The sequence below is a fragment of the Muscardinus avellanarius genome (genome assembly GCF_963383645.1).
Source record: "Muscardinus avellanarius genome assembly, chromosome: 16".
NCBI classification, from domain to species: Eukaryota; Metazoa; Chordata; class Mammalia; order Rodentia; family Gliridae; genus Muscardinus; species Muscardinus avellanarius.
This window is the reverse complement of record NC_137802.1, coordinates 17,614,683-17,641,626: the sequence shown is the minus strand read 5'-3', so window position 1 is coordinate 17,641,626 and position 26,944 is coordinate 17,614,683. Positions and strand designations below refer to the sequence as shown.

The following is a 26,944-nucleotide window of genomic DNA, read 5'->3' as shown; positions in this document are numbered from 1 at the left end:
CAAATGCTGGGATTATAAGTGTGCGCCACCAAGCCCGGTTTAAAAATACCTTTTTTTGTTTGTTTTTGTTTTGTTTTGCGGGTCTGGGGATGGAACCCACGAGCATTCAACCTCTGAGCTACATTCCCTGCCCTATTTTTTATTCTTTATTTTGAAACAGGTTCTCACTGAGTTGCAAAGGGCCTCACTAAGTAGCTGAGGCTGTCCACAAACCGCGATCCTCCAGTCTCAGCCTCCCAAATGCTGGGATTACAAGTGTGCACCACCAAGCCCGGCCTAGAAATACCTTTTAAGATCTTTCATTTTTCAGGTTCCACACATTCTCTTTCCAATCTCTATTATCTGTGGCTGGTCTCATTCCTAAAGCCATTATATGAGTAAATTATTCATTTTCCATTATCCTCCTAGCACCAAGGAGAAAACTCAGTCCAAGTACCCAGCCCAGTCCAGTAATGGAGGTACAGGAAGATGGAGACAATCTCATTCCCTTTGCCAAGTGAGTCCTCCCTGCTACGTGGGGAGGATCAGGATGGGATAAAGGGAAGATTGCATGCCTGGGTTCTTCCCTGAAAGGAGTAGGCAATAACAGGAAGCTTGGTGCTGGGGCTCCAGAGATCAGTTCATCAATTTATTCAACACAGAGTTTGTTTGTTTTGTAGTACTGGTGACTGAACCCTCCCCAAGCAACACCCTCAGTCCTATTTTTTGTTTCTATTTTTTTGGGGGGTCTGGAGATAGAACCCATGGGCATTCGACCTCTGAGCCACACACCCTGCCCTATTTATTTATTTATTTATTTATTTATTTATTTATTTTGGTGATACTGGGGTCAGAACCCAGGGGCTTTCCTTTTTTTTTTTTTTTTCTTTTGGTGGTACTGGGGGTGGAACCCAGAGGCTTTCTACCTCCGGGCTATACTCCCAGTCCTTTTTTATATTTTATTTGGAAACAGGGTCTCACTAAGTTGCTGAAAGCCTCACTAAGTAGCTGAGGCTGGCTTTGAACCCGTGTGATCCTCCTGTCTCAGCCTCCCAAGCATGCGCCACCATGCCCGGCTTATCCTTTATTTTGAAACCGGGTCTCACTGAGTTGCAGAGGCCTCACTAAGTAACTGAGGCTGTCCTCGAACGGTGATCCTCAGGTCTCAACCTCTCGAATGCTGGGATTACAAGCGTGCGCCACCACGCCCAGCTTGTTTCCATTTTTGTATGCTTTTAATGGGACATTATAGTCTCACATCATAATCATGTTGACAGTAACATACATGCATGTAGCACTTGGTAGGCTCCCCCCATGGCTCCTTCTCCATCCTCTCCTTTCCCATATAGGGTACTGAGATTGACATTGGTATTTTTACATCTGTACACAAAGCCAATGGTAGTAATTCCTTCATTGATCCTTACTCTTTCTCCTCAACTTTTTCCCTAGACCACCTCCCTTGGATCCACTGAGATTTCTCCTCCATTATCTGGAGTCCCTCTGGTATCCCAATTACTCCCTAGTTTCCACATATTAGAGAAAACATATGACACTTCACTTTCTGTGACTGGCTAACCTCACTTAACAATGTTTTCCAAGTCCTTCCATTTTTATGCAAATAATTTTGTTCCTGTGGGGGGGCATGACTGGGAATTGAATCCAGATACATTCTACCTTCGAGTTACACCCCAAGTCCAATTTTATTTATTTGGAAACAGGATCTCAGTAGGTTAATGAGGGCCTCACTACTTGCTGAGGCTATCCTCGAACCAGTGATCCTCCTGTCTCAGCCTCCTAAGTACTAGGATGATTTTGTTTTTCTTTGTTGCTGAGTAGAATTCCATTATGTGAATATCTCATCATTTTATAATCCATTCATCTGTTGATGGATACCTTGATGGTTCCGCAATTGGCTATTTTGAATTGTGCTGCTATGAGCATGGATATGCATACATTACTGCAATTCTCTGATTTCAGGCCCTTTGGAAAGAGACCCAGGAGTGGTGGTATAGCTAGACCTCAGCTCCATTTAGTGTGTGTGTGTGGTATTGGGAATTGAGCCCAGGGGCATTTTATCTCCAAGCTACACCCTGCCCCTATTTTATTTTTACTTTTGAAACAGGGTCTTGCTAGGTTAATGAGAGTCTCACTACTTGATGAGTCTATCCTCCAACCTGTGATCCTCCTGTTTCAGTCTCCCAAGTACTGAGATTACAGGTGTGCACCACTACACCTGCCCAGGACCAGGACCTTCCTCCCTCTCCCTCTCCCCACCTCCCTCTCCCTTTCTCCCCCCCCCCTCTCTCTTTGGGTCTGGGGTTGTAACCCAGGGGCATTTTCGACCTCTGAGCTATACCCCCTGCCCTATTTTTTAATTCCTTATTTTGAAACAGGTTTTTCACTAAGTTGTGGAAGGCCTCACTAAGTAGCTGAGGCATCCATGAACCACTCTCTTCCAGTCTCAGCCTCCCAAATGCTGGGATTACAGGCATGCACCACCATGCCCAGTTTAGGACCTTTCTCTTTAACAACCCAGCTTGCTAAATACTATGCTCTCTGGCTATAAGGTATAGTACTTGAGATTTAGTGAGATCTGAGGATTCAACAATAACCCATCTCCACCTTTCCCCAACTCCAATCTTCACTCAAGTCAAGAGTCTGCACCACCTTCTTCAGCTAAATAAACCAAGAAAACATAGCTTGAGGGAACTTGGACAGCTGTATGGTCCCATAGAAAGATGGGCCCCTAAATCCTGGGGGTGAATAGATGCTATTTGAACCTACTTTGTCCTCACCTCAGGCGTTCTAGAGTGGTCAGCCGATCACCACCCCCTAGCCTGGCCTCCCGGAACCTCATGCCAACACCCCAGTGTTATGGAGATGTCTTCTGGGACAACCTTTGCCAAAGGCCCAGGTGAGCAGAGAAGAAAATGGGGACTAACGGGAGGCAGGATGATGAAGCTATAGTTTGTTTGGTTTTTTTTTTTTCTTCAGTATTGGAGATTAAGCCCAGGGGTGCTTTGAGCTCATCCCAAGCCCTTATTTTTTATATTATGTACTTATTTATTTTGGTACTGGGAATTAAACCCAGGGGCATCCTACCTCTAAGATACACCCCAACCTTTTAAAAAATATTTTATTTTCTGTACCGGGTGTGATGGCACATGCTTGTAATCCCCAGTAGAATGCCCCTGGGTTCCATCACCAGACCCCCCCCCCAAAAAAAAAAGTTTATCTTCTAATAGGGTTTCACTAAATTGCTGAGGGACTCCCTATGTCATTGAGGCTAGCATCTAACTTGTTATCTCCTGTTTCAGTCTCTCAAGTACTGGGATTGAAGGTATGTACCACCATGCCCAGTAATATTTTTTGAAAGTAAAGTCTCACTAACCGGGCATGGTGGTACATGCTTGTAATCCCAGCGCTTGGGAGGCTGAGACAGGAGGATTGTGCAGGTTTGAAGCCAGCCTCAGCTACTTAGTGAGGCTCTCAGCAACTTAGTGAGACCCTGTTTCCAAATAAATCATAAAAATAGGGCTGGGATGTAGCCTGGAGGTAGAAAGTCCCTGGGTTCCATCCCCAGTAACACACACACACACACACACACACACACACACACACACACACACACACAAGGTCTCATTGAATTGCTTGCAATTTTCCCAAGTTAGTGGGACTACTGGTGTACACCACCATGCCTGTTTGGGACTGTACAATTTTTAACTACCGTAAGTCCTTAAAGCAATAAATCCTAGTCTGAAGATAATTTGTCACTGGCTGATGGATGTCGTAGTTTCTAATGTCAGAGAGGTGGCTAAGAGAGGTCATCAGAGAAGCAATATGGATGGGGGTATCCCCTCTGACCTGCGCCCTCTTTTTGTGCTTCACAGCCCCACCTGGACAGAATGCGTTCCACCCATGATGGTATGACAAACTCTGCCCTTCAGCACGTGTTAAAATTGTACTCATTGCTCTCCTGTCCCCAGCTCTCCTTATTACTCCTTCCCTCTGGTGTTTCCCAACTGACTAGGCCCTTCCAGTTCATGGCTGGGGTTCCCACGACCCCTGACTCACTCCCTCGTTCAATCCTGTCTCCCCCAAGAGACCCAGTTCTGCCTTTTAGCTCCTTTTCCTCATTTTCTGGCACAGAGAGCCACTGGTTGCTCCCAGCCTGGTCTGTACCCTCCTGAGGGGCTCCCACCCCCTGAGATGCTTTGCAGAAGAAAGAGAAAGAAGCCACATTTGGAAGGAATGAAGCAGGGATCTGGGGGCATCCCAGCCCGGGTAAGGGCTGTCTCTTACCACTTGGAGGACCTGAGGAGGCGTCAGAGAATCATCAATGAGTAAGAAGACTCCTGGAGCCCAGGAGTTAGGCAGGGTTTGGGGGCAAGATGACTTGAGCTAAGAAAGGGGGTGTGAGCTTTGAGGAAATTGGTTGTTGTTTGGGAAGAAGCTATGGGTTTGACATATTGGAAACAATTTCTGTAGTGCGGAAAGGAAGAGGGAAGTGAAAGACGGAGGATGAGACACTTGAACTGGAAAGAGTAGAAACTGGATCACTGAAGACAGGACAGTATCTCATTGAGCTGGAGGGGATTGTGGCCACCTCTAGGTCCCTGGACTGAAAATCCTTGAGTCTGGGGAGAGCAGGAATTTGGCACTAGTGAGTTGGTGATCAAAGGGCAACTCCCAGTAGGATGTGGTGGTGCATGCCTGTAATCTCAGTACTTTGGGAAGCTGAGACAGGAGGATCACAGGTTTGAAGACAGCCTCAGCAAGTAGTGAGACTCTCATCATTCTAGTGAGACCCTGCTTCAAAATAAAATACGGCTGGGGGTGTAGCTTGGAGGTACAATGCCCCTGGGTTCAGTCCTCAGTACCACCAAAAATAAAATAAAATAAAGGGGCCCGGAGTGGTGGCACACACTTCTAATCACAGCATTTGGGAGGCTGAGACAGGAGGATTGTGGTTTGCGAACAGCCTCAGCTACTTAGCGAGGCCCTCTGCAACTCAGTGAGATCCTGTTTCAAAATAAAGAATAAAAAATAGGGCTGGGGGTGTAGCTCGGAGGTAGAATGCCCCTGGGTTCCATCGCCAGTACTGCAAACACGTGTGTATGTGTGTGTGTGTGTGTGTGTGTGTGTGTGTGTGTGTGTATGGGGGGAGATATTGGGAGATGGATAGATGGATATCTCAATACCTTCGGGTCCCAGCAGGCAGTACTTCAGGAAGGTGAAGAGTGGGGAAACAGGAAGCCTGGCCTCTAGGCATCTCTCTCCTAAGCCTAAAGTCTCCACAGAATGAAGAGGGCCTGCTGGGGCCACGTTGGGGGAGCATCTGAGCCCCTGGTGCTTGATGAAGAGGGCTGTGGATTTCCCCGCACCACTGAATACACTGATCTGGAAGGGCAGAGGGCAACCTACCCAAAGGAAGAAGATCATTCTGTCCCTCCTGGCAGGGCCCAGGTATGGCTGGCTAAGAAAGAACCTGGTAGGGTGGTCAAGGGTGATGTGGGTCCTTGGTTTTGCACAGGGAGACAGCCAAAAGTCAAGAGCCAGGATGAATAGCTAGATTTTAGAGGAGCAGAAAAACAGTAGCCCGGCGTGGTGGCGCACGCTTGTAAACCCCGCACTTGGGAGGCTGAGACAGGAGGATCACACAGGTTCGAAGCCAGCCTCAGCTACTTAGTGAGGCTCTCAGCAACTTAGTGAGACCCTGTTCCCAAATAAATTATAAAATAGGTCTGGGAGTGTAGCCCGGAGGTAGAAAGCCCTTGGGTTCCACCCCCAGTACCGTTAAAAAAAAATGCAGTAGGTGAGAACTAAAGACTTGGAGAGACTGGGTCTAGAACACCCGTAGACTTATTCCAGTCTTTCTTTTTGTTTTTCACTTTCATCTATAGCTGCTTTGGTCTCCCTGGAGTCCGCTGGGTGGAGAGGGGGCTTGCGCCTCCAGGCTGCTGAGCTCTCAGACCTGCAGCACAGTCACAGGCAGAAGCCCCGTTGACAACCCCTGGGGGATGTTGCTGGAGCCTGAGGAGTAGGGAGGAAACACCCCTGCTCAAGATGCTGGAGCAGCCGCAGGGACCCAGACCAGTTCCCTGGCCAGAATGGCCCCCTCGGTGGCATCGATAAGTTTCCCCTCCTCCGCCTCTCCAACGCCAGTCCCGTCCCCGACCTGTGGCTCTCACTTCAGCCGCCCCTCCCACGGGAACTCTCCAAGCCCGACTTCCCCTGAGCCGTTCCCCGCTTGGTGTTCTTCTCTCGGTTCTGTTATTAAAGAGCAAACGAGTGGAGCCCAGAGTTGTCTTTCTGCGGGGCTAATACGGAAGGAGGGTTCCTTTCGCCTTTTGCAGGACCCAGCTACAGTGAAGTCGGCTGGGTCCCCAAATCCAAGTAGCCGTGCCCGAGGCCAGAGTTCTGCGCGCGCCGCATTTCTCGCCGGCCCCCCAGGTCCAGCCCCCGCCCCACCCTCCCTGCGCCGGCGTCCCAGCCCTCGCCGAGCTTCCGCCTACGGACTCCGGGATCCAGCCTTCGGCGCCGCTGTCCTTTTAGAGCCAGGCTGTTCCGCAGCGCGGCCCAGGGCCCTGGAAGCTGAGTCTCTCGGCCCCACGCCCCACCTAGAACCCCACGTGCGCTGACCCCAGACTCGCGTCCTGACCCCCACCCCCTTAATTGAGAGGCCCCGCCCCTGCGCAGTGACGTCAGACGCCGCTGTCAGCCGGCGCTGGGGGGGGGTCGGTGTGGGGTAGAATGGCCGCTGCCGCCGTCACCCGCGGGACCCCGGGAGGTAAGAGCCAGGGCCTCGCACCCGTCTCTCCACCCCCGCGCCAGGGGGCGCAGCTCCACCGGGCCTGACGTGGAGCGCCGCGCGGGGGACCACCGTCCTGCCCCTCCGGGTTCGCCCCCACCTGCCCGCTTCCGTCCTCCTCCCCCGCGCCAGGGGGCGCCGCTCCGCTCAGGGCCCCGCGGCGGACCTGAGCGTGCTGGGAACTGTCCCGGGGACCCCCATGCCAGGCACCCGTACTGCCCCTCGCCCGCCACGCGCTCGCGGACTCTGCTCCGCGGCTTCTGCAGAACATCCCCGTGTGCAGGCGGGACCCTCCCACCTCCGAGGTTCTCCCGGGACCCCTGTCCCGCTGTGGGGGGCAGCCCCGAGTGCCAGGCGTCCGAGTCCAACGCCACCCCGAGGCCCGCAGCCCAGATCCCGCTCCCTCTCCCACCCTGGCAGGCTGCCTAGCCGGGACTGCGCACCTGCGTCCTGAGGCAGAGTCCTACCCCAACCCCAGCTTCCCTGCACACTTGGACGTGCCTCCACCTCCTCTCCATCCCTGGACACCTGGCAAAGCCAGCTCTCTCCAAGAGCCTCCTCCGGCTCCCATCTGTTCTCCCAGGAGGGCGGGGGCTTAGGCTGGATCCAGAGCGGTAGATGGGGTAGGGAAGGCCTGGAGGCCAGGGGAGACAGAAGCATTTGGGGAGAAGGGTGCGGGGAAGTGGAGAGGCTGTCCAGTTTTGGAGTAGGGGACAGGTTGTCTTGAGGATTGGAAAGCTGGGTCCTGCGTGTTTAGCCCAGATTCTACTAGGCCGTGATCAACCTTGAAAAAAGAGTACTTTAGGTCAGTTATCAGATCTGCCCTACCCCTTGGAAAAATCAAATAAAAAAGAAACTAAGGGTGTGTCCTCTAAGTCCTTGCTCTCCGCGTGGACTTAGATCTCTCCCCCCCCACCCCCCAGCATCCAGGCTGTCTTGCTTAACCATCCTCCAAGCACAGGATGCCCTGAGTTCCATCCCCCAGGTCCTGACCCCACAGCAGTGTAGCTACTCCGAGAGCCCAAGCCATAGGGCCTCTGAGGCCCCAGCTTTGCCAGCCCTCTCCCCTCCCCCATCACTCATTCCTTCCTGATCACTGTGTTCTGTCCTGTCTCCCCACTCATGTTGGTTCCTGGCACGATGTCTGAGTTCTCCTTTACCTCCATTCCCCGGGCTCTACTATCACATATAGGTCCAGCCCCTTCCTCTCTCTTCTTCATCTGTCCCAGACATCAGGACCCAGTTCTGTATCACCTCCCCCACCTCAGGCTCCTCCTTGTGATTAATGTGGGGGCTTCTGCCATGACCTGTTGTCTCCTTTCCCAGCACAGACTCCCCCTCCCCCCGGCCTCTCAGGCCGGGGGTGACATCACCCCCTGGAGCCCTCACCATGAATACCAAGGACACCACCGAGGTTGCCGGTGAGTCCACAAACCAAGCTCCCAGTTTGGGCACAGTCTTGTGTTCTCCCCACTCATGGTGGCCTCTCAGTCTCAGATTCCCTGCTCCCTATCCTGGCGGCGGTTTCCCCCGGGCTCTGGGTTGGCTTCTGCCCTCTCCCTGGCCTGCCTCTCAGGGATGCCAGGGCAGCACACCAAGCCCTCCCTTCTGGTTTCCTCTAGAGAACAGCCACCACCTGAAGATCTTCCTCCCCAAGAAGCTGCTGGAGTGTCTCCCTCGATGCCCGCTGCTGCCTCCGGAGCGGCTACGGTGGAATACAAATGAGGTTTGTATTCCGTACAACCCTAGGGGTTGGGGAAGTCTGAGTGGTGTCATTCTCTGCCTGTGCGTACCCCTCGGTGCACAGCACTGAGCTCTTTGGGGCTCATAGGAAAGGTATAAAGACATGAATCTTGTAGGTGCCCATTTCTCTTGGCATATCCATCTGGGTAAAAACAACGGCTGCCACCTAATAAGTATTTCTTACAGCCAGGCGTGGTGGTGCATGCTTGTAATCCCAGCATTTGGGAGGCTAATACGGGAGGATCGCGGTTCACGGACAGCCTCAGGTACTTAGCAAGGCCCTTCACAACTCAGTGAGACCCTGTTTCAAAAAATAAAGAAGACTACAAGAAAAAGTATTTTTCACATATTGGGCACTATGTTAAGCACTTGGCCTGCGATATCTCATATTATTATCTCCATGTTACTGATGAGGTAACTAATTTACCTCTTGTAGTTTTTGAATTTACTCCAGAGCTTCCCCTTTTCTGTGGTATTAGGGATTGAACCCAGGGGCGTTCTACTATTTTTTTTTGAGGTACTAAGGATGAAACCCAAGGGCACTCTATGTCCGGGCTATACCCCCAGACCTATTTTTTTATTCTTTTTTTTTGAAACAGGGTCTCACTGAGTTGCAAAGGACCTCACTAAGTAGCTGAGGTTGGCTGCGAACCGTGATCCTCCTGTCTTAGCCTCCCAAATGCCGGGATTACAGGCATGTGCCACCATGCCTGGCTTCTATTTTTGTTTTGAAACAGAGTCTCACTAGGTTGCTGAGAGTCTCACTACTTGCAGAGGCTGTCTTCTAACCTAAGATCCTCCTGTCTCAGCCTCTCAAGTACTAGGATTACAGGCATGTGCCCCCAGGCGCAGCTTAGAGTCCCTATTTTTAACAACCACCTGTACTGGCTCCTTCTGGAAGGCACAGTTCTTGTGTTACATGTCTTCTGTATCCTGCATACTTAGTGCCTCATATGTAATTAGTGGTTGATAGCTACTGATTTGATGTTAATACCAAAGTAAAAAGGTGTGTGTGTGTGTGCGCGCGCGCACGTGTGCGCACACGCGCGCTTTTGATTGCTATAAGTGCCACAGAGCCTTCAGGAAGGGTCAGGGTGACCACAGGGCTTTACAGAGTACCTGGGAAGCCTATAAGATGGCTGGGATTTCCAGACGTGGAGAGGCAACACACAGATCTTCAGGCCTGTAAGGCACAAGTATGCAGGAGGCTACTAAGTTCAGGGAGGAATCAGTGGACCCATCTGGCAGGAATGTTAGGTGGAATGGATAAATAGTGGGAATGGTGGCTTGACCCCTTGTTGAGAGAACCTTGGAGGCAAGCTCAAAGAATCTGGAATTCTCGGCAGTGTCAAACCACTGAAGTTTTTTCTTTTTCCCTGAAGAAGGGGCGCAAAAGTGGAATTTGGAGAGAGGTAAAATAATGCATGATATGAAGAATGGATGATGAACTTGAACCTGGCCCTAAGATATAGGCTCCACTTGGGAGGGAGAGAAGGTTAGATTCTGTCTGGGTTGGAATCTGAGATTCTTAGGAGGGCCGTGGGGCCTTGTTGGGTCCAGATACTTGTAAGTATTCTCCAGTAGCTACCATGACTTGGCAGAGGGGCAGTGAGCAAGAGGCCAGGGTAAGATCCTCCATGAAGGGGATGCCCCCCTGAGTGTCTCCTCTCTTACAGGAAATTGCATCCTACTTGATCACCTTTGAGAAGCATGATGAGTGGTTATCCTGTGCCCCCAAAACAAGGTGAGAAAGTTCTCAAAGGTGAGCAGTAGCAAGAGTCCTGAGTTCTGTACACAGAACTCAAGGTCAACCCTTCCCTCTCCAGGCCTCAGAATGGCTCCATCATCCTCTACAACCGAAAGAAGGTGAAATACCGGAAGGATGGTTACCTCTGGAAGAAGCGGAAGGATGGGAAGACCACCCGAGAGGACCACATGAAGCTGAAGGTCCAGGGCATGGAGGTAGGAGCCTCAGGCATTCGGTCATCTGCCCTTGCCCTCCCTCCTCCACCCTCAGCTGGGCTCCAGCCCTGCCAGGGCTTGGGGGCCACTGTCCATCTCTCCCCAGCCCAGGCACTCTTCCCTCTCACTCACTTTGGGTCAGCCGGCTGATCACTTAGCCCACTCTGCTTCCCATTTCCCTCCACTCTCAGCTGTCCAGGCCTTAGGACACTGAGGCCAGTCCCCTGGCTTCTCTTGCATTTCCCACAGGAATCCAAACAGTGATGCTCTAAGCACAGGTTTCTCTTCCCAAATCATTGCTCCTCTCAGATGTATTCTTGCTCTGTCCTTGAATTTCTGGTTAGTCCCATATCTCACATCTGGCCCTCAATGTAAGGTCCCAGCTCTGTCCCTCATTTGGGACTTGAGGCTGTTGGGCTTTGAAGAGGGGGGCGGGGTAGGTGGGGATATGGAGAGGATTGAAGAAGAACTGGTGGAAAGATTGGGATTCCTGCAAAGGGACTGAACAGAGGAAGAGTTGGGGAGCAGACTAGCCCTCCCCCCACCCCAGCCTGTCTCCTGGCAGTGTCTCTATGGCTGCTACGTTCACTCTTCCATCGTCCCCACATTCCATCGGCGCTGCTACTGGCTGCTCCAGGTAAGGATGGAAGAGCTGAGGAAGCCAGACTCTTCCTGGATCTTTGAGGGACACAGGGTCTGAATGGATGAAGTGGAAGGATGAGTAGGTTCTGAGTAGGAAGGAGAGAGGACGGGGGAGGGGATGGAGAGAACCAGAAAGCGAGGACGAGTTGGGAGGGTGCCCAGGAAGAGCGAGGACTGGGAGGCCGAGCCTCTGCACCTCGGGACCCGGTGACTCTGTGTGCCCTTGTGCTCTCAGAACCCTGACATCGTCCTTGTGCACTACCTGAACGTCCCAGCCCTGGAGGATTGTGGAAAGGGCTGCAGCCCCATCTTTTGTTCCATCAGCAGCGACCGGCGAGAGTGGCTGAAGTGGTCCCGGGAGGAGCTATTGGGACAGCTGAAGCCCATGTGTAAGGAGCAGGGCGAGGATAGAGCTCTCAGGGGTGAGCGGGCTCCGAGTCTCCCAAGGTACTGTGGTTCTGTACCCAGAAGCCTGTGGGTGACCATTTCCCTCCAGTGGAGGGGTGCTGTGTTGTGGGCGCTAGGATCCTTATGTGTGTAAGATGTAGAGTATGGGAAGGGAAGTGAAGGACAACTATGAGCTGCATGTCAGCAGTCTGGAGGGCTGCTGGCCTTGGTTTAGCATGCTGTGTGCTTGGAGGAGCCACTGGGGTACTTTGGGGGTTCCACAGCACTTCCCCCAAACCTCTCCTAGTTCATGGCATCAAGTGGAGCTGCGGGAACGGGACGGAGGAGTTCTCTGTGGAACACCTGGTGCAGCAGATCTTGGACTCCCACCCAACCAAGCCCGCACCCAGAACCCACGCCTGTCTTTGCAGTGGGGGTCTTGGTGAGCTACCCACTGACCCTGGAGCTTTCTTCCCACCGAGCCACACTGCTCTCTGTCTAGATGGAATTTGCATGCTGATTTGCAAGTCTTTTGCATGCCCAGGAAGATGGGACAGATGAGCAGAGGCCTTCCCATCTGGGCAACACTGGCTCCAGCTCCATGTACTTTATAGTCCTGGCAGCCCACGTTCTTTCTGCCTGCTCTCTCACCCTGATCCTGCACCACCAATTACCCCAGCCTTAGCATTGTTTTTACTTGGCACCCCTTGGTTCTGTTCTTTGGTCCTTTTTCTATGCCTTTACCTATTGCTCTCTGTTCCTCCCCAAAGCCCTGAGTCTTCCCCTGCAGTGCTCCTCCAGTCCTGTTTATTTCCAGGGGAAAGGGAGTGGGGAGGTGAACTCATTTCAGATGCCTCCCAGTGGCTATAATCAGCATTATACCTCTGGCATATGGGGGATTCCCAGAAAATACTTCTAAGGGCTCCCAGGAAGGGAAGGCTGGAGAAAGATGTGTCTTATCCCTTCTCCCTTCCCCACCCCACTCTACCCCAGGTTCCGGGAGCCTCACCCACAAATGCAGCAGCACGAAACACCGCATCATCTCTCCCAAAGTGGAGCCCCGAGCTTTCACACTGACTTCTGTCCCCCGGCCGCAGCCCCGCGAGCCTCCTCCACTCATAGCCCCACTTCCCCCAGAGCTCCCCAAGGCACATACCTCCCCATCTTCTTCCTCCTCCTCCTCTTCCTCATCAGGCTTTACAGAGCCCCTAGAAATAAGACCTAGTCCTCCCTCCTCTCGAGGAGGGTCATCAAGAGGAGGCACTGCCATCCTCCTCCTGACTGGACTGGAGCAGCGCACTGGGGGCTTGACACCCAGCAGGCGCTTGACTCCCCAGGCTAATCGTAGGCCTTCAGTGAGCGTGGCTGTCGTCGTGGGCTCTGAGCCCTCTGCCCCACCAGCTCCTCCCAGCCCTGCCTTTGACCCTGATCGATTTCTCAACAGCCCCCAAAGGGGCCAGACCTATGGAGGGGGCCACGGGGTGAGCCCAGACTTCCCCGAGGCAGAGGCCGCCCACACCCCTTGTCCTGCTCTAGAGCCTGCGGCTGCCCTGGAGCCCCAGGCAGCTGCCCGGGCACCCCCTCCACAGTCTGGAAAAAGTGGGAGAAGAGGGAACTGCTTCTTCATCCAAGATGATGACAGTGGGGAGGACCTCGAGAGCCAGGGGGCTGCCCCACCTGCACCTTCGCCCCCTCCTTCGTCCCCATCCTCACCTGCGCCCTCGGAGCCATCAGGCAGGGTAGCAAGAGGGGAGGCCTTGTTTGGAGGACCCGGTGGGGCCAGCGAACTGGAGCCCTTCAGTCTTTCATCATTCCCAGACCTTATGGGAGAACTCATCAGTGACGAAGCTTCAAGTATCCCTGCCCCTGCCCCGCAGCTCTCCCCTGCTCTTAGCACCATCACAGACTTCTCCCCAGAATGGTCCTACCCAGAGGTGAGTCTCAGGATTATTTTCTCTCTTCTCTTCTCCTTGCTTTCTGATTCCCCAAAATGAATTGTATTAACTCTTACCCTGTGTTCTGTGACCTAGTTTCCCTTAGTTTTCATGGCTTTATCCCTCTCCCCACTCCCACCCAGACCACGATGCTGGGGACTGATCCCAGAGCTCCTTGCATGCTAGACAGATGCTGTACTGCTGAGCTACACTCCCGGCCCCTTCATGGTTTCTTGGTTCTCTTCCCTCCACTTTTATGTAAAGTGTAGTTTCTCTTTTTTTTCCGTAGTACTCATCCACTAACCCCATCTCCCTTAAGCCCCTTCCATGTGTTAGTGTGGTTTTGAGAGTCCCCAGGAACCTTCATTCCCTTGAGAGTGGGGGGAACTTGGGTTGTTCAGACTGGAGAAGAAAATACACAGTGGGGATGTGACTGCAGACTGAGCAGCTGGGAGACTCCAGCAGTGGAGAAGTTCTGCCTCTGAGAGGGAAAGGAGGAACTGCGATGGGGTGAACTAGCTTAAGAGCAGAACTTCCTCCTGATGCCAGTGATCTGATAGCCCTGGGGAGGCCCTGAGTCCCCTGCTTCTGGAAGATTCAGAAGATTCTGATAGAGAGCATGTAACCACTCAGCAGTAAGGTTGAGGGGAGGGGAGGGGTTGACCCTCACTTCATGGGTCCCCTCCCTCCTTGTAGCCCAGACTCTAGCAAGCGCCGGCCTGCCATGTAGTAGATACCCTCTAAGAATCTGAGTAAATTAGTGAATGAGTGAGCACCCAACTCCAGTCACGTGGTTCTCTGACTCTGTCTGCAGGGTGGAGTCAAGGTGCTCATTACAGGTCCTTGGACAGAGGCTGCCGAGCATTACTCGTGTGTCTTTGATCACATCGCAGTGCCAGCCTCCCTCATCCAGCCCGGTGTCTTACGTTGCTACTGTCCTGGTATGGGGATTGGGAATGGCAGGGGAATAGACTGACATGCGGACGGTTGGGACAGATCAGGACCTCCAGGCTTCTGGGAGGCACTGGGAACAAGCAGATTGTTCTGAGAGGGCAAAGACTCTATCCAGTCCTGAGATTGTGCACCAAGCTCCCGCAGCAGGCAAAGAGTCTGGCTTATGTGTTGGAAAATCTGAGTTCTGGCCCAAGAAATCTAGTCTTTAGCTAATCCTTAGGTAATTCTACTCCTTTACTGGGTCCTGGGCCTCCCCTCCTGTAAGGTCGAGCATTTGACCAAAGGGATTTCTAATGTCAATTCAGTCTCTCTGGCTTGATTCAAGCCAGAGTCTCCAACTCTAATCCAGAGAGATATTGATCTCCTCTGATCAGTCCTAGAACTGAAGGACATTAGCTTCTAGACCTGCATAGTCCAGTGTGGTAGCCATTAGCCACATATGCCTATTTAATTAATATTAAATTTTTTTTGTGTGGTACTATGGATTCAACCCAGGGGCATTCTACCTCCAAGCTATACCCCCAGCCCTATATAATTTTTTAAAATTTGGAAACAGGGTCTCACTAAATTGCAAAGAGCCTCACTAAGTTGTTCAGGCTGGCTATGAACCTGCGATCCTTCTGTCTTAGCCTCCCAAATACTAGGATTACAGGTGTGTACCACTATGCCTAGCAAAGTTAAATTTTTAAATTCATTTCCCTAGTCACACCACGTTTCAAGTGCTCAATAGCCACACATGGTTAGTGCTGCCCCATGGGAGAGTGCAGATACAGAACATTTCTGGCACTGGTCTAGGCTGATCTCTCTGTCCTTTTTTTTTCTTTTTTGGTGGTACTGGGGGTAGAACCCAGAGGCTTTCTACCTCCGGGCTATACTCCCAGACCTATTTTATATTTTATTTGGAAACAGGGTCTCACTAAGTTGCTGAGAGCCTCACTCAGTAGCGGAGGCTGGCTTCAAACCTGTGCAATCCTCCTTTCTCAGTCTCCAAAGCGCTGGGATTACAAGTATGCGCCACCACACCTGGCTCTCTCTGTCCTTTTGTTACCACCCTGTCTCTGACCCTGCATTCAATAGCCAGCCTTCCTGTGGACGCCATGGACTACCAGAGTGACAGCATTGCTGTCTATGACAGTATTTTCTCCCAGTCTTTTTTTTTTTTTTTTTTTTTTGGTACTGGGGATGGAACCCAGGGGCATTCTACCTCTGAGCTACACCCCCAGCCCTATTTTTTATTCTTTATTTTGAAACAGGGTCTCACTAAGTAGCTGAGCTGGCTTCGAACCAGCGTGATCCTCCTGTCTCAGCCTCCCAAATGCTGGGATTACAAGTGTGTGCTACCATGTCTGGCTTTCCCAGCCTTAACAGCACAATTCAACCTTGTATTGGAGGAAAGGGTTTGAGACCACAGAAGCTAGAAATTGGGAGAAAAAATTTCAGCCCCTAATCTTGGGATCAAGGCCTGTGGCTTCATCCTTAGGGCTATAGACATTGAGACCCTGGGACACAGCTCTCATTGGATGCTGTTAGTGAGCATCCAGCTTCCCTTTCCCCTGAATAACTAACAGGTGCCTGACCTCTAGGCTCTGGTTTAGAGGATCAAGAGGTTTAACCACCCTCAAATTGTTCTTACGTGTAGGTATCTTTTTTTCCCCCCGTGGTGCTGGAAGATGGAACCTAGGGCCTTGCGCATGCCAGGCAAGCCAGTGCTTTACCCTTGAACCATATCCCCAGCCGTATAGGTGTCTCTTGATCTTTAGTTTTCAAACCTGTCCTTAACTCCAGGGCCAAGAATCCAAGAGTTCTTTGGCCCATAGTAGATATTAAATTTTTGAGCCATGCATGGTAGCGCACACTTGTAATCTCAGATTATGGTTCATGGACAGCCTCAGCTACTTAGTGAGGTCTTTTGCAACTCAGTAAGACCCTGTTTCAAAGGAAAGAATAAAAAAAAATAAGCTGAGAATGTCGCTCGGAGGTAGAATGCCCCAGTGTTCCATCCCTAGTACCGCAATAAAGAAATAATAAATAAACAAATAAATTTATTTTTGAACAAGTAGATTTTTCTCTCATTTAGTTCCAAGGCTGTTCACTGAAGCCAGGGGCCTCTTAACCCACAGCAGGGAAGTGGGAGAGAGAGATGAAATGATTGTCAGTGGCTACGACACAGGAGAAACAGCCAGGGAAAGAACCTTTCTCACTGACCCTGCTCTCCCCAGCCCATGAAGTGGGGCTGGTGTCTTTGCAGGTGGCAGGGCGGGAGGGGCCCCTTTCTGCTTCTGTGCTCTTTGAGTACCGAGCCCGCCGATTCCTGTCTCTGCCTAGTACACAGCTCGACTGGTTGTCACTGGACGGTGAGTACTGAGTCCTCTGACCCCAAGTGTCTGGCCCTGCAACCTTTGAGCATGTTCTAGACTCCTTGGGGGCCACCATTAGCCCCATTATATTAATGTGTGTTTTTGTTGTTGTTATTTCTGAATGTGATAGCAAACTGCCCCCACTTCCTCTTCCCCATAAATCTTGGAGCCATCTTTACACTAGTTCCTGCTCTGTCTTCTCCAACCCTAAGGATATGGGATACAAACAAAAAGCTGGTGCAGGGACAGGTCTAGAGCAATATATAGGCACTGCACATGAATATAGGCTTGTGTTTGTGCTTGTTTATTTTTTGTGTGAGTGTGGTACTGGGGATTGAACCCAGGGGCATTCAGCTTCCGAGCTACACCCTCAGCCCTATTTTTTTTTTTTTTTTGGTGGTACCGGGAGTGGGGGTGGAACCCAGAGGTTTTCTACCTCCGGGCTATACTCCCAGACCTATTTTATATTTTATTTGGAAACAGGATCTCACTAAGTTGCTGAGAGCCTCACTAAGTAGCTGAGGCTGACTTTGAACCTGCGCGATCCTCCTGTCTCAGTCTTCCAAGCGCTGGGATTATAAGCGTGCGCCACCACGCCTGGCTCCCTCAGCCCTATTTTATTTTTGTTTTGAAACATGGTCTCGCTAGGTTGATAAGAGCCTCACTATTTCCTGACGCCGTCCTTGAACCTGCAATCCTCCTATCTTAGCTTCCCAAGTACTGGGATTACAAACATGCACCACCACGCCTGGCTTAGACTTACTTTATTTATTTATTTATTTATTTATTTATTTATTTATTTATTTATTTATTTATTGTGATACTGAGGTTTGTTGTTTTTGTTTTGTACTGGGGATTGAACCCAGGGGCATTCTACCTCTGAGCTACATGACAGCCCTATTTTATTTTTATTTTTGAAACAGGGTCTCACAAGTTGATGAGAGTCTCACTACTTGCTGAGGCTATCCTTGTACCTGCAATCCTCCTGTCTCAGCTTCCCAAGTACTGGGATTACAGGCATGTGCCTATAATCACACAGCTTAGACGTGTATTACATTTATATTATTATTTTTTTTTTTTTTTGCAGTACTGGGGATGGAACCCAGGGGCATTCTACCTCTGAGCAATGCCCCCCAGCACTATTTTTTATTCTTTATTTTGAAACTGGGTCTCACTGAGCTGCAAAGGGCCTCACTATGTAGTGTGCCACCACGCCAGGCTGCATTTCTATTTTTTTTTTCTGATTATAAAGATATGGATTTTTTGAGGGGGGTAACTGGGACTTGAACCTAGGGGTATTCTACCTCTGGGCTAGTACTTTTTTTTTTACTACTGGGGATGGAACCCAGGGGTATTATACCTCCAAGCTATACCCAAGCCCTATTTTTATTACTTTTTATTTTATTTTTTATGCAGGTCTGGGTATGGAACTCAGGAGCATTTGACCTCCGAGTTACACCCCTGCCCTATTTTTTATTCTTTATTTTGAAACAGGTTCTCACTAAGTTGCAGAGGGCCTCATTAAGTAGCTGAGGTTGGCCACAAACTGCGATCCTCCTGTCTCAGCCTCCCAAATGCTGGGATTACAAGTGTGCGCCACCACACCTGGCTTCTCTTTTATTTTTGAAACAGGGTCTCACTGAGTTGGAGAGCGCCTCACTAAGTTGCTGAGGCTGTCCGCCAACCTCGATCCTCCTGTCTTAGCTTCCCAAATGCTGGAATTATAAGTGTGTGCCTCCATGCCCGGCTTATTCTTTATTTTGAATCAGGGTCTCACTAAGTTACAGAGGGCCTCACTAAGTAGCTGAGGCTGGCCACGAACCTATCTTCCTGTCTTAGCCTCCCAAATACTGGTATTACAGGCATGTACCACCACCCCTGGCTAAGATATGTTTATTATAAAAATATGAAAATTAGCCGGGCGTGGTGGCGCACGCTTGTAATCCCTGCGCTTGGGAGGCAGAGACAGGAGGATCACGCAGGTTCGAAGCCAGCCGCGCGCGCTGGCTTAGGAGACCCTGTTTCCAAATAAAAATGGAAAAATAGGTCTGGGAGTGCAGCCCAGAGATAGAAGGGCTTCCAGGAACCCCAGTACCACAAAAAAAAAATTAAAAAATGAAAAATAAAATAAAATAAATAAAACATAAAAAATGAAAATTAAACACATAAAGTGGAGAATGAAATTTCCTATATTGCTACTGAGTGATTTCCACTGCTAATATCGTGGTGTTCTGTCTTACATAAACACAGGCACACTTACACCTGGCTGTGTGCATAGGTGTACTGGAGTCAGGGACTGGCTTTGCTCCTTTTACTGGTTCTCTCCTCATGCTTTGAGAACTATTTGCCCCTGCTGCTTTTCCAAGGTTGGCTTTTCTGTCTTCCAGTTGGCGTCCTTGTTGCTGCCTCTTGGCTTCTCCCAGTTCTGCTGTCATCCTGTCAGCTTCTGTCTCCCTCCATCCTTGCTTCTCGGAGGCTCTGGTCCTCAGTCCTGCCTCCCTCTTGGAGCCGCTCTCATCACAAAGCCCTGGCGTGTTGTACTGGGTTGCCATGAGTGACTTGAGTCTGACAACCGTAGGATCCTCCCAGTTCTCAGTCCTGTTTTGTAGCTGCTCATCACCTTGTTTTTCTGCCCTTTTCTAATGTCTGTGCTACCATCTCTATCATGGGTCCCTCCCTTCCTCCCTCCCTCCCTCCGTCTTCTCATTTCTTCTGGACACAGTCTGACCTTGCCTCTTCTCTTCCTTTCTTGCTGCTTGGCTGGTGTTTCCCTCGCTCCTTTGTCCTTCTCATCCTCATCTTGCCTTTCTTTTTTGCTCTCTTCTCTGTCTTACCTGGTTTTCTGCTCATCTTTCACTATTCTCCCCTGCTCTCACTTCTGTGCCTTCATCCCCTTCTATCCTGGATCTGGGAACATCTCTGGCTTTCACCTTGTTTTTCTGTGCCCATTTTCCTTTGGCTCCGATCCCCTCCCAACTCCCCTCCTTGTCCTCGTTTGATCTCAGGAGCGGATAGTTATAGCGTGCGTGTGTGCGTGCATGTGTGTGTGTGTTGGGGGAGGAGGAGGAGGAGGAGGAATGGACCTGGCTGTCCATCTCTGTCACCTTCCCTCCCCCTTCAGCCTCTTTGTGGACAGCTGCAGGGGCTGGGAGGAGGGGGTGGTGCTTTTCAAATCACAGTCTTAGAGTTCTTTTGGCCAGTGGTTAACCGAGAGGAGCAACCCTGAAGTTCTTCAGCCCCAGCATGGGGGACAAAGGTAGCATCTGGGCCAAGAGTTGAGGGGACATTCTGCCCAGGATACAGCGAGGGGTGTGCCATGTGTGGTTCAGGGTAGCCGGGGGCTGGACAGCCATTGGAGAATTACTACCACTTTTGTCTTGAAAGAAGCAGCCTTGGTTCTGGATCTCAATTCTAGTCTCTGGGGGGGATTTAGAGTCCTCATTTAAGGGCTGAGTTCCCAGTGGGCTTTATTTAGAAGGTAAGTGGGCAAAGGGGCTGTTGCTTTGGGGAAGAGAATGTAATTCTATGTCTTCAGTCCCCAGATCTTGGACAGGTCCATTTGGGGCATCACCTGCACCCTGCCCACCTAACCTCCCACCCCCATTCCCCACAGACAACCAGTTCCGGATGTCCATCCTAGAGCGGCTGGAGCAGATGGAGAAGCGGATGGCAGAGATTGCAGCAGTCGGCCAGGCACCTTGCCAGGGTCCTGAGGCTCCTCCCATCCAGGTATTTCCTTGGGGGTGGGAGGTGGCTTAGACTGATACTGGGAGGGTCTGCCTACAGAAAATGACCGTACAATATGCCTGTCCCCATCCTCCTCAGCCAGTCCTTCTCCCTCTCCCTGACATCACCCTGCTCCCACCCCACCCACGGCAGGAGTGGTTATTCTGGGCACCCTCTTGGCATGACGGACTGTAGACTATTTCTGGTCTGAAGAAGGGTAGAGGTGAAGGAGGAGGTGGGGGAGGGGTCAGCATGGTTGGGCCTCAGAGCTCTGTGGCTCCTGAGTTTCTAAAGGAAGAGGGCTGAGGACAGGCTTAGGGACAACTCTAGTTCCTGAGGAGAAGCCGTGTGTGGACGGCACCAAGCTGAGTTGATGTGAAGGCACAGTATACACAAGGCTCTGTGTCACAGTGGCTGCAGGAAGTGGCTGTGGGAGAACCAGGGCCACACAGGAACAGTGGGCCACCAGACATCTGGGCACTGGGACCCAGAGTAGGAAGGTTGGGAAGGGGGCAGGATGACAAGTTGGGGGAAGCTGGGCAGGTGGTGCAAGCCTGTAATCCCAGTGTTTGGGAGGCTGAGACAGGAGGATCATAAGTTGAGAACAGCCTCAACAAGTAGTGAGACTCTCATCAACCTAGTGAGACCCTGCTTCAAAAATAAAAATTAAAGCTGAAAGTGGTGGTGCACACTTGTAATCTCAGTACTTGGGAGGCTGAACAGGAGGATCCAAGGTCCTCACTAAGCAGCCTCAGCTACTTAGTGAGACCCTGTTTCAAAATAAAGAATAAAAAATCGGGCTGGGGGTATAGCTCAGAGGTAGTATGCCTGTAGAGTCCATCCCCAGCCCCACAATACATACATACATACATACATACATAACCAGGCATGGTGGTGCACGCTTGTAATCCCAGTACTTGGGATACTGAGGCTGGAGGACTGCAGGTTCGCAGCCAGCTTCAAGCACTTAGTGAGGGTTTTAGCAACTTAGCAAGACCCTGTTTTCAAATAAGAAATTAAAATAGGTCTAGGGGTGTAGCCTGGAGGTAGAAGGCCCCTGGGTTCCATCCTAATATTACAAAAAAGAAAAATTAGCTCAGAGGTAGAATGCTCCTGGGTTCAAAACTTAGTACCCCAAAAGAAAAAGAATAAAGTAGTTGTTGGGAAAGTACGCCAGGGTACCAGACACACAGGTCTCTGCACATGGGTGTGTGTACTACAGGATGAAGGCCAGGGGCCTGGGTTCGAAGCACGGGTGGTGGTCTTGGTAGAGAGCATGATCCCACGCTCCACCTGGAGGGGTCCTGAACATCTGACCCACGGAAGCCCCTTCCGGGGCATGAGCCTTCTGCACCTGGCTGCTGCCCAGGGCTACGCCCGCCTCATCGAGACCCTGAGCCAGTGGCGGTGAGCAGGGGCAGCAGGGAGGGGATTGGGCAGCCCCTGGGGCAAAGTGCAAGGGGATGAGGACCTGGGCCTTGCAAGGGGGGAGCAGGGGTCCCTGTAGGAAGGGACAGGGGCTGGGAGAGGACTAGAATGTGAGGGCCTCTTAATATTCCTCAACTTTCGCCCCTTTGGCTCTTGACCTCCTGAAGTTTACTAGCTCTGCCTGCCTCACCTCATGGGCCTTAGTGCTTCTAGGCAGCTCACTTCCCAGTCCCTTTACTTCTGATGCCCCTGCTTTGCCCTTTTTCCTCTGACTGGCTCTGTTGTTCTCCAACCCTCCAGGAGTGTGGAGACTGGAAGCCTGGACTTAGAACAAGAGGTCGACCCGCTCAATGTGGATCATTTCTCTTGCACCCCTCTGGTGAGGATGTCGGCTCCTCTGAGCCTGCGGGGCAGGAGGCAGTGGAATGGTGTTTGGAGGGATGCAGGGAAAGGGTGAGGTGGCTAGGGACTGGGCTACTGGCCACCTGGCGGAGGGCCCAGGCCTCACCACCATGTCCCTCTCCTCAGATGTGGGCGTGTGCCCTGGGGCACCTGGAAGCTGCTGTGCTTCTATTCCGTTGGAACCGACAGGCGCTGAGCATTCCTGACTCTCTGGGCCGTCTCCCCTTATCTGTGGCTCATTCCCGGGGCCATGTGCGCCTTGCCCGCTGCCTGGAGGAACTGCAGAGACAGGAGGCTTCTATTGAGCCCTCTCTTGCCCTGTCACCACCCTCCTCCAGCTCAGACACTGGTGAGGGTTGCCATGTTTCTGAGAGGGATGTGGGTGGAAGAGGCCAGGTAAAAGTCACAGGGCAGGAGACAGGGTGGAAAGGAGGCGGCAGGGAGAGGGGTTAACAGGAGCACAAACAGTCACGGAGCGTGAGAATGAGGCCGGGGTAGCAGACTCCAGGAATGGCCTGCACGCCTCTTGCCCTCACCCTTTCCCTCACCTCACAGGTCTGAGCGGTGTCTCCTCGCCCTCGGAGCTGTCAGATGGCACCTTCTCCATCACATCAGCCTATTCTAGTGCCCCGGATGGGAGCCCTCCGCCTGCTCTGCCAGCCTCTGAGAGCACCATGGAGGTGGCCCCAGGCCAGCTGTCCTCCGATACTCCAGAGGCCCCTCTACTGCTCATGGACTGTGAGGCCACCAACCCCAAAGGACCCCGGCCCTCCCCTCCTGCTCTCCCCCCAGCCCTGGGTGAAGGGGCTGCTCCAGAGGACACCAGCAGCCCACAGGCTGTGGATATGATCCCGGTACTGCTTATGTTGGTGGAATTAGAAGGGCTAGAAGTAAAGTGGGGTGCAGAAGTTGGGTGAGGCAGACTGTTTCATGAAACAGAATCAGAGTATGACTTTACTCTGGAAAAGAAGGGTCATTTACCCTCATTTGGGGACAGGTAACCCTTGGTTAGCTCTTCTCAGACCCCATGACTCAGCAGGAAGTCAGACCCTGAGACAGCAGAGCTTAAGAATTCTGGGGAGCTAGGTGTGGTGGCAAATGCATGTAATCTCAGTACTTGGGAGGCCAAAACAGAGGGATCACAGGTTTGAAACCAGCTTCAGCAACTTAGCGAGACCTAGTTTCCAAATAAAAAATAAAATCGAGCCGGGCGTGGTGGCGCACGCATGTAATCCCAGCACTTGGGAGGCTGAGACAGGAGGATTGCACAAGTTCGAAGCCAGCCTCAGCTACTTAGTGAGGCTCTCAGCAACTCAGTAAGACCATTTCCAAATAAAATATAAAATAGGTCTGAGAGTGTAGCCCCAGGGTAGAAAGCCCCTGGGTTCCATCCCTAGTACCACAAAAATAAAATAAAATCGTTCTGGGGATGTAGCTCAGAGGTAGAATATCCCTGGGTTTAATACCCAGCACCATTGGGGGGATAATTCTGGGGAATGTTTTTAGAGCTACACTATAAGTTACCTATTCATGAAGGGACATGGTTTTTGAGGAACCAGAGTAATAGTGGGCAGGGCAGCTGGGAAGAGCATGAGCAGAGACTGGCAAGGTGGAGGTGCTTAGCAGTGATTTGGGGTGGGAAGCGGACTTGAACAAGTTAAAAGGTAAGAAAGTCCTGTGGCGAGAGTGAGAATGAATCTCCAAGTGCAACCACATACTTTTTTCACTAGAACCTGGGGACATATTTGCTTTAGAGAGGCTGAATGACTGAAAACTTAGAAAATTCCATAATGCAGGCCACACGGATGTGGCTTCAGGGCTGGAGCCACAGGCCGAGCACTGGGCTGGTTCTTGGAGAACTGAAGCAGGTGGAGCAGCAGGCATGGCTAAGTCTCTGGCGAGGATGTGCTTGGGTGCTGGCAAGGTGCAGTCTCGGGTAGGACAAATGGCTGTCAGCCTGGCATGGTGGCATTTGCTTGCTCAGCTTCTGAATCCCCATTTGGAGTATGCCCTGTTCTCCATATCTCAGCAGAGGGCTGAACCCCCAAGTAGGCAAGCAAGATGAAATCAGTGAATCTGGAACAGTGGCTGAGTTCGCAGGAGAGCAGTTCCTAGGGCCTCAGTGCCTGGCGGTGAAAAGGAACAGGCTGGGCTGAGGCTCCGGCTTTGGCAGGGCCCCTCAGGGCTCACACAGCTTCTCCCTTCCCCCAGGTGGACATGATCTCCTTGGCCAAACAGATCATTGAAGCCACACCAGAACGGATTAAACGAGAGGACTTTGTGGGTCTGCCTGAGGCTGGAGCCTCAGTGCGGGAGCGGACAGGTGCCGTGGGGCTGAGCGAGACCATGTCCTGGCTGGCCAGCTACCTGGAGAATGTGGACCATTTCCCCAGCTCAGCCCCTCACAGGTGACCCGCTAGGACAATGCCTCCAGATTCTACTTCAAAGGAAGATGGGAGAAGGGAAGAAGCAGGCTTCCTCATAGCCAAAGCTCCATCTTTTTTAAGCCCTGAGCCATTCAGGAAGGGAACTAACCTGGCTGATGAGCTCTGAAGCCTCTCTCTCCAGACTGTTGCTAGGAGTCTTCCCTCACAGCCACTCCTCAGTGGGCAAGAGGACTGTCATGCCCCATGACATCTCTTCTCCCTGTCCCCACAGCGAAATGCCCTTTGAGCGAGGTCGCCTGGCTATCCCTCCAGCACCTTCCTGGGCAGAGTTTCTCTCTGCATCTACGAGTGGCAAGATGGAAAGTGATTTTGCCCTGCTGACACTATCGGATCATGAGCAGCGGGAACTGTACGAGGCAGCCCGAGTCATTCAGACAGCCTTCCGAAAGTACAAGGTCTGGTCTCCAGATACACTGCACAATCTTGAGTCGGAAGACTGTGGGCTCCTGGGGCTTTTGGAGAAGAACTGTCATCCAGACAGGCTGCGGATGGGATGAGGCCTCAAGGGACTCTGGGGAGTGGTGGGTGGCCCAGTGTCTGTGAGGTGGGCTGTGAGGTACTGAGACCTCCTCTTCCCACAGGGCCGGCGGCTGAAGGAGCAGCAAGAGGTGGCAGCGGCTGTGATCCAGCGCTGTTACCGGAAGTACAAGCAGGTGAGACCTTTCTCTTGGAAATATATCACCAGTCCACACCCACCCATTGCAACCCAAGCGCCAGAATGCTGCTGGGGCCCTAACTGCCCTTCTCTCTCCACAAGCTGACCTGGATTGCACTTAAGGTATTAGGCCTGAGACCTGGGTGTGTGCCGTCTGTGATTCAGCCTTTCCATGGGTGTGAGGTTGGAGGAGACCTGCACCAGCCTGACGTTGGGGTGACCCTTAGGCATCTGGGTCTCTGTCCCTCTATTTCAGTCCCTGTCCTCCCTCCCCACCCCTGCAGTTTGCGCTCTATAAGAAGATGACCCAGGCTGCCATCCTGATCCAGAGCAAGTTCCGAAGCTACTATGAACAGAAGCGATTCCAGCAGAGCCGCAGAGCTGCTGTGCTCATCCAGCAGCACTACCGCTCCTATCGCCGCCGGCCCTCCGGCCCCCTGCCTGCCCGAAACAAGCAAGTCCTCCGATGCCCAGCTCTGTCCATGCCCATGCTGTTCCTGTGGCCCTGCCCGCCCACCTTCTCTGCTGGAGCTCCAGAGGGGCTGAGGACTTGACATGGAATGAGATCTCCTCTTTTCTTTCTTCCTCCAGAGGCTCCTTTCTCACTAAGAAGCAAGACCAGGCAGCCCGGAAGATCATGAGATTCCTAAGGCGCTGCCGACACAGGTACTTGTCTTTCCAGGGCTGGATTTCTGCCATGCCACCTTCCCTAAAGCGCAGCTTCCTCTGACTCCTTTCCCCTCTCTCCACAGGATGAGGGAATTGAAGCAGAACCAGGAGCTGGAAGGCCTTCCCCAGCCAGGGCTGGCCACCTGACCTCTCTGTGCCCGTTCTCACCACCCCGGGGGCGCTTCTGGCAGTCTTAACGGGGAGGGGGCTTTCCAGGGAAGGGGAAGCCCCCGTCGGCAGCTTGCCCCTTCACCTCGGTGGAGCCCTTCCTGGGCTCCTCCGGCTCCTCTCCCGGGCCCTGCCCCTGCCCCTACACTTCTCCTTCCTGGCCGTGCCTCCTCTTCGGGCTCCCGAAGACCCACGCCCCACACACACACTTGCATCTTCTGCTGTGACCTACGGAGCCCTGCCTGCCTTCCCCACAGCCCCCGCCCTGCCTGCGCCCGACTGGCCCTTCCTGACTTGCCTTATTTATTTGTTCGACGCGTCTCTGAATGTATCCGCCCGGGCCCAGCTGCCTTCCCTGCGCGCCCTCGTGTTTCGGGGCTGACCGAGCCCCACCCCGACTCCGCATGTCTGCGTCTGTTTCTTCCGCTCCTAGCCCTGTCTCCCCGACTCCCGTCTCCCCGACTCTGGCCTCCCACCTTGGGGCCAGGGGAGACCGGTGTGCGTAGGAACGCGTCGCGGAGTCCGCCCCGCCGCCGGGGAGGGGGCTTGTACATACTGTAACATACAGAGTATAGCCAAGAATCTATTTAAGACGCGGGGCTACGCTGCCGGGCGTGTGGCTCCCTAGCGGCAGGGGCCTCGGCCCGGCTCCACGAGCACTTTCTACTTGTGCATGGGCT

The 26,944-nt window shown here is 52.3% G+C and overlaps 2 protein-coding genes across 3 annotated transcripts; both read left to right on the top strand.

The window, feature by feature from the left end:
• Nucleotides 1–413: 413 nt before the first annotated feature.
• Nucleotides 414–6,577, top strand: INCA1 (inhibitor of CDK, cyclin A1 interacting protein 1; the record flags this gene model as incomplete). Its single annotated transcript, XM_080713961.1, has 7 exons — nucleotides 414–496; nucleotides 2,780–2,893; nucleotides 3,870–3,903; nucleotides 4,129–4,322; nucleotides 5,280–5,445; nucleotides 5,883–6,019; nucleotides 6,433–6,577. The coding sequence occupies exons 1-7, from the start codon at nucleotides 453–455 to the stop codon at nucleotides 6,575–6,577; spliced, it is 834 nt and encodes a 277-aa protein (XP_080570087.1). The 5' UTR covers nucleotides 414–452.
• Nucleotides 6,578–6,732: 155 nt separating this feature from the next.
• Nucleotides 6,733–26,293, top strand: CAMTA2 (calmodulin binding transcription activator 2; the record flags this gene model as incomplete). 2 transcript variants are annotated; one of them, XM_080712907.1, is made up of 23 exons in its annotated part: nucleotides 6,733–6,769; nucleotides 8,122–8,211; nucleotides 8,413–8,516; nucleotides 10,210–10,277; nucleotides 10,360–10,495; nucleotides 11,046–11,132; nucleotides 11,373–11,526; nucleotides 11,832–11,966; nucleotides 12,518–13,458; nucleotides 14,273–14,399; nucleotides 16,632–16,766; nucleotides 20,383–20,498; nucleotides 21,718–21,902; nucleotides 22,224–22,302; nucleotides 22,452–22,674; nucleotides 22,881–23,179; nucleotides 24,537–24,733; nucleotides 24,984–25,167; nucleotides 25,354–25,425; nucleotides 25,530–25,550; nucleotides 25,712–25,926; nucleotides 26,019–26,093; nucleotides 26,180–26,243. In XM_080712907.1, 23 exons carry the CDS (start codon nucleotides 6,733–6,735, stop codon nucleotides 26,241–26,243), a joined length of 3,744 nt encoding a protein of 1,247 aa, XP_080569033.1. The 2 variants fall into 2 exon arrangements, with proteins under 2 accessions (XP_080569033.1, XP_080569034.1); XM_080712908.1 differs by lacking the exon at nucleotides 6,733–6,769 and having other exon boundaries at nucleotides 8,124–8,211; nucleotides 11,061–11,132; nucleotides 25,712–25,905; nucleotides 26,045–26,093; nucleotides 26,180–26,293.
• Between the last annotated feature and the right edge of the window lie 651 nt (nucleotides 26,294–26,944).